Consider the following 11,915-nt stretch of genomic DNA (forward strand, 5'->3'; position numbering starts at 1 on the left):
TTTTATAAAGATTATTTGATAAAGTACGATTGTCTTTTATTTAGAATCTTCAATCTTCACGTACGGGTAAAGTGAATACCTAAAAAGAAATAATGCAAATAATATTTACAAAATTTATTAATTACAGAAAGTAATAGTTTAAATACAAGTACTTATCATAATTATTGACTATGTACAATGATATTTTAATAATTAACATATTTTTATGCAGTCCCATGCAACAATTTTCATTCAGTGGTTAATTTACAAAGATGCATTTCCTTATCCAACGCCCCGTTTTATTGTCACAGCTGACAATACTCTTACAGGCGCCTACTTATAATAGGTAATAATAATTTGAATTAAGTATTCATATTGTAGCTTCATGTGAAGACCTCTTCACTTTCTGTTGCTTAGTTTTCAACTAACAACTCGGTTATTACAGAACTCTATACAAGTAGAAGTCTTTAAGCATATGGCTGAAGTTGAACCCCATGAGTAGGGAGGCGATGTACGCGATACAGAGCGCGGGCAGGGGCAGCAGGAACAAGCGCGTGTTGCTCAACATTGGGAGATCTGGAAAAAGTAAATGATCCGTAGACTATTTATTTGAATTTGGAAAATTGTCCCCAGTCGGCCATTGGTCCTGATTCTGAAGAAATTGAATGAAAAGTCAGTATTTTACAGACTGCCACACACTTTGAGATTTATTCATGATTAAAATTTGTTTTAATCATGAATAAGTCTCAAAGTGTGTGTCTCGTAACAGTAAAGTTCTGTTCTATTGCCTGAACTGGCATTTTAGTAGGGATATAAGTCATAAGATCAGGATTTAGAAAAAGCTTGTCTTCAGGGGGTTATATATTTGCTTCGGTAATATCGACTTGAAGGTGCAACAGTCATGTCTGAAGTTAGAGCCAGATTGGTTCTGAATAAATTCAGATCAAACTGTCAATTGTAAACAGATTTCCGTGACATCAGATATGAATTTATCAGAGTGGTTACCATAGATAATCGGGCTCTAAATTCAGAGGTATCTGAGTTGAGGTGACCCTTACTAAATGTGTAAGAGCTGGTTGCTAAAGTCAGACCGAGATAAGTCTGAAACTATTTTCATAGCACACGCAGTACAAGTGTTATTTTAAACGTCAAACTTCTATGAAATTATGACGTATAAATAACACTTGCACTGCGTGTGCTATCAAAATCGTTGCAGACTTACCTCGGTCTAGCTATAGTTATATCGATAATCGAGTATTGGTAGCGAATTCTATTCGATTTGAGCGGTGCACGGTGCAGTAAACAAATCTTTGTCTCTAGGTATCTGTTTATCTATAAAACCCATTTTAAAACTTATAATAGTAAGTAAATCATAGTAATAACTAATGTTAGTCACAAGTCACAATGATCACAGTTGGAAAGTATAGGCCATTAAACAATTAAAAAGTTAACCCCTAACTTTGTCTCTGGACTTACCACTGTCAACTACTTTCCCATAATCTGAAAGTATTTTAAGTAACCTTTTTAATAATTCTTTAAACTGTTCGACTTTCAGATTACTTTATGTATGTCTGATAAATTCATATCTGAGGGCCTATCGCCAACATCGAAAACCGTTATATGCCTCTCTGTCGGTCGAATATGCAAGAGCAATAGAGTGGCAGATAAAGATTTTTGATTTTTCGACGTTGGCGATAGGCTCTGTCACGATGTCTATGGTCACGAAAACAGTAGATACCCCAAGACGAAACAATAAATTGCCTAAAAGGCATTAGCTTAGCTACTTAAATGAATTGTAGATTATATTTAAATGGCAAAAGGGTCTAAATTGAACTGAAACCGTTCGAGGTAGGACAGAATAGGATGATTGATCACTTACTGCTGTATCCCAAGAAAGTGATGTAGAGGTAGTAGATGATGGACGCGAGCCAGAAAGTGTTGGACACGAAGCAAGGTAGGATGCCGTCGTGGCTCAATAGACCTGGAAACAACAAGCAATTCTTTTGGCGCTCATTTCTCGAATGCCGACCGAAGCCAGTTACGTAGAAGTAAAAAAAAGCTTAGATCAAAACCAGGTTACGAAGCCCCGGTTACGTACTGGCGGCCGAAGGGTAATTTGGGTTCCGTACCCAAAGAGTAAAAACGGGACCCTATTACTAAGACTCCGCTGTCCGTCCGTCCGTCTGTCTGTCACCAGGCTGTATCTCATGAACCGTGATAGCTAGACAGTTGAAATTTTCACAGATGATGTATTTCTGTTGTCGCTATAACAACAAATACTAAAAACAGAATAAAATAAAGATTTAAGTGGGGCTCCCATACAACAAACGTGATTTTTGACCGAAGTTAAGCAACGTCGGGCGGGGTCAGTATTTGGATGGGTGCCCGTTTTTTGCTTTATTTTTGTTGATGGTGCTCCGTGCGCGAGTCCGACTCGCACTTGGCCGGTTTTTTTTTAGGCCTATAATAGGTGGAAATGAGGATTTCTATTACCATGTCGATCTACGCCCTTTCGGATCGCACGAGAATTATAGTTTGTCAAACCAATTTGTCAGTCAGTAAGAAGCAGGAAAACTATACTCATCCTTTTCTTTTGGGTGCTAGTACTAGTTTAAGACAAAGATAGTAGGATTCTCTCTGTCTATGTTTGAAATGAGACAGTCCTTTGACACACTATAGGTTTATGTGAGTTGAGTTTCTTAGCGATACGTAAAACGAAACTTACTGTTGAACAGCACGATCTGCAAACAGTGGAGCAGCGACAGCGGCGGGAAGAACGCGTTGATGTGCACGTCGAAGGCGTAGCCCCACTCCACGTCGGGCGCCGCCGCGTCGCGTCGTAAGTACTTGTTACTTATATACCTGGAAACATATAAATCTTAGTGTACAGTCACAGTAGCGAGCGTCCAACGGGGCGTGTCTGAGCCCGCACGCATATGGAATAAAGTGCTTGCATTCAGGTTGCACACTTAAGGTCCACAACTAGCGAATACGCCGCGACTATCCACGCATTTTGCGATTTGCAAACGAGTTGAAAGCGAGGCGAACACGCTGCAAGCTCTTTGTTAAATTGGGGCATTATCTATGAAAAGGGACCTTATTGTCGATGTCGCTTACGCTGCACATCGTCGCGCGGCATTGTATTTATATCGGAGCATCGTTAATAATGGCGTAACCGTCTTCGACAATAAGGCCCATTTTTATAGATAACGTCACAATTTTTTCTATTGCTAACTCCGGGTTTAATTAATAATGAAGGTTTAACTTCCAAAATAATATTGGGGGCTCAATATAAACACAGAAGTAAACTTTGTACTGTAGCAAAATGATAGTTACCAAAAGAAAGTGGACACCAACAAGCCAGCTCCGATGAAATCCACAAAGACTACAAATATGATGAACAACACCAGTTGCCCCCAGTCCAGGCCCATGCCCAGCCCGAAACAGATAGAGGATACTGAAACAATGGAAATCCCTTGTAGGGATAAGTTTGCCTTTGTACATTGCATATATTTTGTTTTTATCGTAATTCCCACCTGTCTTATGTACAATAAAGTGGTTACATTTGTACATACATCAAATCACGAATAATAAAATTGATAAATTCAACAGACAGAAATAGGATTCAATAAAACAAATAAAAATAAAAGGGCATTGCCAGGGAAAATAGGACCTTGCAGATTTACATTTAGAATTGAATTTGGATTCTCACTGCTGGCCAATATTGCACATCTTTTAATTGTAGAAGTTTATCAGACATAAATAATAATATTAAGATAAAAGAGGAAAATGAATCCATATAAAAATACTTACAAAATAACCAAACACTAAGTAATACAAGGAATGCTGGGTCATCTCTGGCAAACTGTGATCTGGTATCTGTAAACATTAATCATAATCATTTATTTGTTGCAAACCATGGTATTACAGATGGTCTTAAAATAATGAATATAATAATACAATTACCACAGTAATTAATAATGTTTTTTGATGTTTACACTGTTATTTTTTTATCTTAAGATGGAATTTTTAGTGTCTTTAAAGTTTAAAGGCATTTCCATGACTTTTTTACGCTTGTGATGATTTGCTATGTAGATTATGCCTACAAACTTCATAAGGACTGATTGATTTGACATTTTGAACAGTATTTGATTTGACTTGCTGATCCGAACACCTCAAGATAACTTTTTTAAACTAACATACACAAACATTAATAAAGGATATTTCCCGAAAACTTGTTGGGGTGTCTGGCGACCTACGAGCAGGGTCATATTTTGCCCAAAGGCTAAGTTTAACCATACAGCGGGGAACTATGCCCCAGGTGACATTAGGTTTCGTATAAAATTTGATGTATAATACCTTTGTAAATATTGTAAATATAACACAAACAGAAACATTGAAACACTTGTATGAAGTTCCCAACTCATATTAGACCATGTCAGAACACCCACTCATAAAATGACAAAGTGATTGAACAATAACTTCTACATCATATTTTCCATCTGGCAATTTCAATGTTCTTTTAGTGAACAAATATCATTACTACTCTCTTGTCCAATTAAAACAAACAAGAGGTACAATTTACTTACGTTTCCTATAATTAAAGTTCCGGAAAACTTTCTGTGGCGACACGAACAAGTACACCATTTGCCACGCCGCGAATTCGAAGTCCATCTGATTGAATTTGAACAGTCTCCGCAAGTATTTGTACCGCTTGACCGCTGCGCTGGCCGTCGTGGGCTGGTAGTTAGCTGGAGCGGGCAGAGGAGAAGTACTGCGAGGGAAATTATACGTAGAAGATGTGCTTGGGGTTGGCGATGTTGAGTACTTCATTTTCAACTGTAATTCACAAACTATTCCCAATAGTAATCAGTTGAGGCGATCTGTGTATCAATGGATAGTAACGGAGGGTGTTTTAGAGCGCATTGGTGGTCGCGTTTATTAAATTACTTGTTTATTTTCATTGGAAATAGGGGATTAGTCAGGCATCGAGACCTCCGAACTGACGTAAGTGACAGTTGACGTGTGACAGCCTGACAGGTGGCAGATAGCAAGTGCTGCCATAATAGAAAATAAATAAATAAAACGTAAGGTTCCGTAGCCTACGGAACCCTTATCTTATGACTTCGCCATATTCTCTAGTTTCTATAACTGGCATTATTAATTAAAAGGCTTCGATTAATACAATTTAGAAGGAACTGACGACTAGATATCGATTAAATTGGTGGCACTTAATATGTAATTGCACACGGAGCATGTTTCCTGTGCGCTTAAGCAAGTACCATCGATCGATCGCCACCCGCGTAATGAGTACAAATGTGCAAGTTGCGGAAAGTTTCCATAAAATTCTATAAATTATCGGAAATTTCATGAAACTTTCACTAGGAAATATGGGAAATTTAAATTTAAAATTGGAAAGTTTCAATTCTCATACAAAAATGTAAGAAATTTTCCTACGTTAAATTTTCGAAACATTTCGCAATTTTGGAAAGTTTCCTTAGGCACATCAGTAGTACCTAGTGAGTATTATATTCTTTGCACCCGCGCTACTGAAATAGTAAAGATGAGGACTAGTACAAGTAAATTCATAAATTGCGCATAATTATTGTGCAATTAGCCAGAGCCTTTACTAGCTTCAGCTTCAGCCCAGCTGGACTGGGTATGTAGCTACATATGGCGTGTGCATATGATTTATTTTTTATGAGGATGATTAAAACTTGTGCATAGTGATTAGATTATAGTTAGGTTAAGATCAATCTGATCAATGATGTAGCCTACATGTAGGTAAGACCGTCTATTAGGTATTACCGTCAATATTTGGTCAAGATGCTCTTTTGTCGCTTCTATACCTACTCCACTAACAGAAGGTCGGTAGAGAAGAGGGAGCGATGTTCTTCCTCTTTGACTGTGTCTAAGCGACGTACGTATTAGGGCTCGCGGTCGCGTCCGGATTTCGTGCACCCGTTGCCGGGGCCCCGTTCTCGTGCTACACGAAACCGGATTTGTGGCCCGTTCGGAACGGGTAATTAGGGTCCGTGTAATTAAAGTCCGGGTACCCGTGTTACCCGTGTGTCCGGATCCACGGATATTAATTACACGCGGGTCCGGCCCGTTCTCGACGTACAGTGACGATCGGACGCGTTCTTTTTAAGAGCGAAGAACGAAAATTAGTCTCAAGAACGAAAGATAAATATTTAATACTGCCCGCTGTTGCCCGCGACTTCGTTCGCGTGGATTTGTATGTAGGTGGTAATATATTTTACATGAGAATAGAGCATTATGCAGCAAAAGATAGCAGTCTTCTTCTTTTTAGTAGTAAAGTAGGTACAACAGGCTGACTTAATGCCGCTAATGGACCTAATTTCAAAATTAGTACTTAATTAAACGTTTTTTTGCGTTCCTCTAAATTTTTCCATGAGTGGAAAGAAATAAATATTTCATTTTTCACAGTTTATAATGAACAATAACAAGCAAAACGAAAAAAAAAAACAGAACATCAACAACTAGGTAAAACTATAAATGCAATTCAGATTAAAAACGTTGACCGGCAGTGTGGCAAACTCAAACCTTATTAATGACTAATGACTCTAATGAGTACTTGTGAGTTCAAAAGCTGCCCCCTCTAAAATAACTGAATAAATACCACTCTTACCTTGTTTGTAAAACAGCACGGCTAATTCTTCAACTTTCCAAACAAAAGGTATGCCTGGTAAAATACCAGTGTCAAAGGGAATCAGGGTGTCAGTGTCAATATTATTAGTAAAAATTGCCACGGGGAACCATTATTCTCTTTATCTGCACGTGCGACGTTAATCCTACTTACTTCTTTACTACAAAACAAAAGGCTGCTGCCCTAATATGTAGATAACGAATAACTCAATAGTTCTTTCACTTAACATGACTTCAAAGACGTTTTATTTATTTTAAGTACCTATCTCTATCAATATTTAGTTAGGTACCTAAATACTAAATACCATAAAAATAATTATGAAGACGATATCCAGTTGCATCTGTCTGCCTAATCCTGATTATAATAGTAGTAGTCTGGCTATTTGCAACATAATATACTGAGCCTTCTTAAACTTGGTAGTAGACAACCTAGAGAGGAAACCTCATATGATTAAACTTATACAAAAAACACTGTACATAAATAATAGGCGTTAAAGCTGTAACATAATTAAAAAAAACCTTTATTATGTGTTCCGTTCCACGTCTGAGATCTTCATTGAGAGCGTAACGCCTCCGGTGACCGATAGATGCCGCTAGCGTCTATGTAGTCGCTCCGCCGCCTCGCCGTGACGTAGTTCCGCTTCCCTTTCCTGCAAACAGACGCCCGCCCCCCGCCACTCGCCGCCGCTATGTCATTGTTTCGTCGACCGTCCTGACCGATGGTCCGCAAATTTTTTTGCGAACATTTTTGCAGCATGGCGCTTTAGAAATTTCCGATCCAAAGTTTGTTCGATTAAATAGCGAGATATAGCCAGAGATCGCCACTACTAGTCTTTTGGCGGTCTCGGGATCGATCTTCCAACGGTGCTTTTCGATTCTACCCACTTTTTTCTTGCTAAATTATCTTTTACATGCCATGCTGCTAAAATCGTTACCGTTAACTCGCATTTTCGAGAGTGAAGTAGGAAGTGCGTCAACAAGTGGTTTCAAGCGTTTGTTACAACGCGTGGTAACGTAAGTCGCTCCGCATCGGAGAGGAACGTGCGTCATCGTGCCTGCCGCGGGGAGCGGTGCCGGCCCGGCGCGGTGGGGTGCCGGGGCCGCGCTGCAATAGGATAGGTTTGGATTGTCTCAAACCATCTGGTAAGGCAGTTTAATGATATTCTAGCTGTATTTGGCGTTCGGAAGCGCATTGCGAATGCCTACTTGGACGCTAAAGCCCCGGTTCTCGTCTGATTACCGCAGGTGTCGGCCGAGGTCGGTGCCCGTGCTCGGAGCCCGGGAGTATTACCTCGTGTTGTTAGTTTCCGACGCGACAGTTCGTGTCGTTCGCCGCGTCGGCGCCGTCGACTTTCTCTTGTCGTCCGAGGTGACTCCGAGACGCTGCGGGCCGGTGCCCGAAGTGTCGCGGCGCAGGCGCTTCCGGTCCGCGGGACTCCGAGAGACGTCACGCGCCCGCTCCTGTTGCTGCGGTCGCGGCGCGGGTGGATCGCGGACCTCTCGGTCCCGTCCTGGCGCCAAGGTGAAGGCGGACCGGACCACGGGGAGTACGCTACTGGATCTCGACTGCTCAAAGTGGAAGGAGGTAAGTTACGTGGAAGCCACTCTGTGGAAACACTACGAGTACAGCGGCGGGGCCGTTCGCCGCGCCGGTTGCCATCTATCAAGGCGTCGGGCAACAGTGTCGCCGTGATGTTGCGTGCAACTACGCCACCATGGTGGCGCCAGTCGCCACGCGCACGCCTCCCCCCCTGTGCCGGCGAAAGACGCTACGGTGGCGCTGCCAGTGAAACAGTGGCGGGCCGCCACGATGGCAGCACCCGCCTCACGCGTCGGCGCCTCTCGAGCTGGCCGCCACGATGGCGCCTCTCGCCTCACCAGCGCCCCCTGAGCCAGTGGCGGCCGCCACGATGGCGCCGCCCACCTCACGCTCCGGTGCCACCCGAGCCGGCCGCCACGATGGCGCCTCTCGCCTCATGCACCTGCGAGCCGGTGTCGGGCCGCCACAAGGGTGCCGCCCGCCTCGCGCACCGGCGCCTCTCGAGCTGGCCGCCACGATGGCACCTCTCGCATCACGCGCCGGCGCCTCCCGAGCTGGCGGTGGCTGCCGCCACGATGGCGCTTCTCGCGTCACGCGCCGGCGCCTCCCAAGCTGTCGGTGGCTGCCGCCACGATGGCGCCTCTCGCGTCACGCGCCGGCGCCTCCCGAGCTGGCGGTGGCTGCCGCCACGATGGCGCTTCTCGCGTCACGCGCCGGCGCCTCCCAAGCTGTTGGTGGCTGCCGCCACGATGGCGCCTCTCGCGTCACGCGCCGGCGCCTCTGCCGCCACGATGGCGCTTCTCGCGTCACGCGCTGGCGCCTCCCGAGATGTCGGTGGCTGCCGCCACGATGGCGCCTCTCGCGTCCCGCGCCGGCGCCTCCGGAGCTGGAGGTGGCTGCCGCCACGATGGCGCTTCTCGCGTCACGCGCCGGCGCCTCCCAAGCTGTCGGTGGCTGCCGCCACGATGGCGCCTCTCGCGTCACACACCGGCGCCACCCGAGCTGGCGGTGGCTGCCGCCACGATGGCGCCTCTCGCGTCACGCGCCGGCGCCTCCCAAGCTGTCGGTGGCTGCCGCCACGATGGCGCCTCTCACGTCGCGCGCCGGCGCCACCCGAGCTGGCGGTGGCTGCCGCCACGATGGCGCTTCTCACGTCACGCGCCGGCGCCTCCCGAGCTGTTGGTGGCTGCCGCCACGATGGCGCCACCCGAGCTGTCGGTGGCTGCCGCCACGATGGCGCCTCGCGTCACGCGCCGGCGCCACCCGAGCTGGCGGTGGCTGCCGCCACGATGGCGCCTCTCGCGTCACGCGCCGGCGCCTCCTGAGCTGGCGGTGGCTGCCGCCACGATGGCGCTTCTCGCGTCACGCGCCGGTGCCTCACGAGCTGTTGGTGGCTGCCGCCACGATGGCGCCTCTCGCGTCACGCGCCGGCGCCTCTGCCGCCACGATGGCGCTTCTCGCGTCACGCGCTGGCGCCTCCCGAGATGTCGGTGGCTGCCGCCACGATGGCGCCTCTCGCGTCACGCGCCGGCGCCTCCTGAGCTGGCGGTGGCTGCCGCCACGATGGCGCTTCTCGCGTCACGCGCCGGCGCCTCCCGAGCTGTTGGTGGCTGCCGCCACGATGGCGCCACCCGAGCTGTCGGTGGCTGCCGCCACGATGGCGCCTCGCGTCACGCGCCGGCGCCACCCGAGCTGGCGGTGGCTGCCGCCACGATGGCGCCTCTCGCGTCACGCGCCGGCGCCTCCCGAGCTGGCGGTGGCTGCCGCCACGATGGCGCCGCCCACCTCACGCACCGGCACCTTCCGAGCGGCGGCGGTTGCCATGATAGCGCCGGCAATTACGTCGATGCTGCAAGTACGACGCTGTCGTCCTTTGCAATGGCACCCATGTTCTGTTCGTAAGAAAACTTACCTGTTGCCGTTCCCAATGGTATCGCCAGCGGCCGTGTCGATGCAGCCCGCCAAGCCGACGCCGGCCGGGCGCCACGCCGCTGCCGTCCGGCGCCACGTGTACAACGGTACCAGTTTTCCCTGTCCACATGGCCCCATTGAGGTACGCAGGCGCCTATAGCTATGGTGCAACAGCACGAGCAGACCGCTAAACTCTTGCTTTCGGTTAAGGATTCCTCCGTCGCCAAGGCGACGGCAGACAAGGTCCCGTGTGCTCCGCTCAAAACCGAGGTTGAAGGCATTTAAAAGGTTTGCAGTGTTCACATAATTATATCTCTGCTTGCCCGCGCTCTCCAGCTCAAGTTCCGTCTTACAAAGACGAACTCGTTCGCCAAGCCCCTAATAAACAAAATGGGACAAATAAACCCGCTGCGCCTGAACGAGCTTGTGTTTCCGGTGCCAAGAGAAAGGGGCCAGGAGGACTCCAGCAGTTTCCATCTGTCTGTCTTCGACTTTATCGAAACAGTTTTGTTCAGCAAAGCGCCAAAATCGATTTTAGACTTGATTTCATCAGTGCGATTTCCTTAAAAGCATGCTACCATGCTCCTGTACAAGTTTGACTGAAGGTTTTTCGTTTTCTCAACATACAGAGCCTTGCTGCTGAGTTTCTCACAGAAACTATACTCGATGCCTCCTGTTCAGTCTCAAATTCGCAAACGTTAGTTTATGGAGATTGCACCGTCGTAGTCCTCACCTTATACCTGTAGTCCGTTAATAATGGTAGACAATGTACCAAGTGAGGCCCTTCAAGTGGAGAGTAATCGTTAACGGGCCGCACCTGCAGCGCTGACGACAGGAGTGTACTACAAACATACAACCGTTACTACGGTTGTCGAAAAAACTGCTGATGCCAGTAGATCGTCTATAGTTCGCGCTGGTTCCTTGCTACTTACCAGGTCGGTATAACCCCCAAAGGCGACGGTTTATCAAAAAGTCACTGCGTCCCCCGACTGGCAGCTGCGCCGAGAAGCCGCCGAGACTATCTTCGCCTGATAGGCACCTTGTTGGTCGGCCTCTCCGCTTTCGAGAGCCCTCGCACTGTACCACGGTATGTCTTAGTCGACTCTTTGAAGTGCTACCACGACGCGTTTGGCAGCTGCCGGTGATACGACTTGGCATGGATATCTCCACCTCCCAGGCTAGTCTGTTTACTGTGACGGCGTGATGAGGAGAGCTTTCTCGCAGCTGTGGTAAGCTTGCAATTTACTGGCGGTCCTAGTGAACACAACGTCAGACCACCATCCCTTACGAGTCAACGACCTTAAGAATCGAGGCGTAGCTCCTGTCAGATAGGACGCTCCAACACCGAGCCGGCGATAACCGGGTATTTCCGGTTCCGGTACTGGTTGTCTAGAAAACCAGTACCGGGGAGCATTCCCTAGATCGTCCCCTTGTCGAGGTCGCTGTACGCCCACAATGTAGAAATGATCTTCATGGTGCATCAAAAATGAGATCGACTGCCAGGTACCTCTAATACCCAGTGAAGTAGCGAGCTATCTCAGACATCTATTTCTATTCTCCATGTTAGCTTTCAGAATGATACTTGTTCAGAAGCCTGTAACAAGTGCTGTATGTGAACCACTATCGGACACTATGTCTTCTTCCATCGTCATTAATAGCGAGACCAGCGCCTCCCAAACCACCAGCTTGGGACGCGAGAAATCTTATTCAAATTACTTGCCCTAACTTGAATAATCCTACAACGTACCTATATAGAAGAGCTGCCACACCTTTACTGTTAGCATCAGGCCGCAGGGTCAATGACCTTACCCTACTA

The 11,915-nt window shown here is 47.1% G+C and overlaps 1 protein-coding gene across 1 annotated transcript; it reads right to left on the bottom strand.

Moving 5' to 3' along the window:
- Window positions 1-416: 416 nt before the first annotated feature.
- LOC134654779 (protein unc-50 homolog) lies at window positions 417-4,990 on the bottom strand. The gene is made up of 6 exons (XM_063510279.1): window positions 4,569-4,990; window positions 3,793-3,858; window positions 3,316-3,436; window positions 2,705-2,841; window positions 1,859-1,960; window positions 417-555 (listed from the first exon to the last, which is right to left on the bottom strand). Exons 1-6 carry the CDS (start codon window positions 4,810-4,812, stop codon window positions 419-421), a joined length of 807 nt encoding a protein of 268 aa, XP_063366349.1. The 5' UTR covers window positions 4,813-4,990; the 3' UTR covers window positions 417-418.
- Window positions 4,991-11,915: the final 6,925 nt, after the last annotated feature.

Source organism: Cydia amplana, chromosome 1 (genome assembly GCF_948474715.1).
Source record: "Cydia amplana chromosome 1, ilCydAmpl1.1, whole genome shotgun sequence".
Classification (NCBI taxonomy): domain Eukaryota; kingdom Metazoa; phylum Arthropoda; class Insecta; order Lepidoptera; family Tortricidae; genus Cydia; species Cydia amplana.

Excerpts from the sequence above, each read along its gene's own strand:
- LOC134654779 (XM_063510279.1), bottom strand. The coding sequence starts at position 4,812 with ATGAAGTACTCAACATCGCCAACCCCAAGCACATCTTCTACGTATAAT. Across the intron at positions 3,859-4,568 it reads GAACTTTAATTATAGGAAAC|ATACCAGATCACAGTTTGCC; the intron begins GTAAGTAAATTG and ends TAATGTTTACAG. Across the intron at positions 2,842-3,315 it reads TTGGTGTCCACTTTCTTTTG|GTATATAAGTAACAAGTACT; the intron begins GTAACTATCATT and ends ATATGTTTCCAG.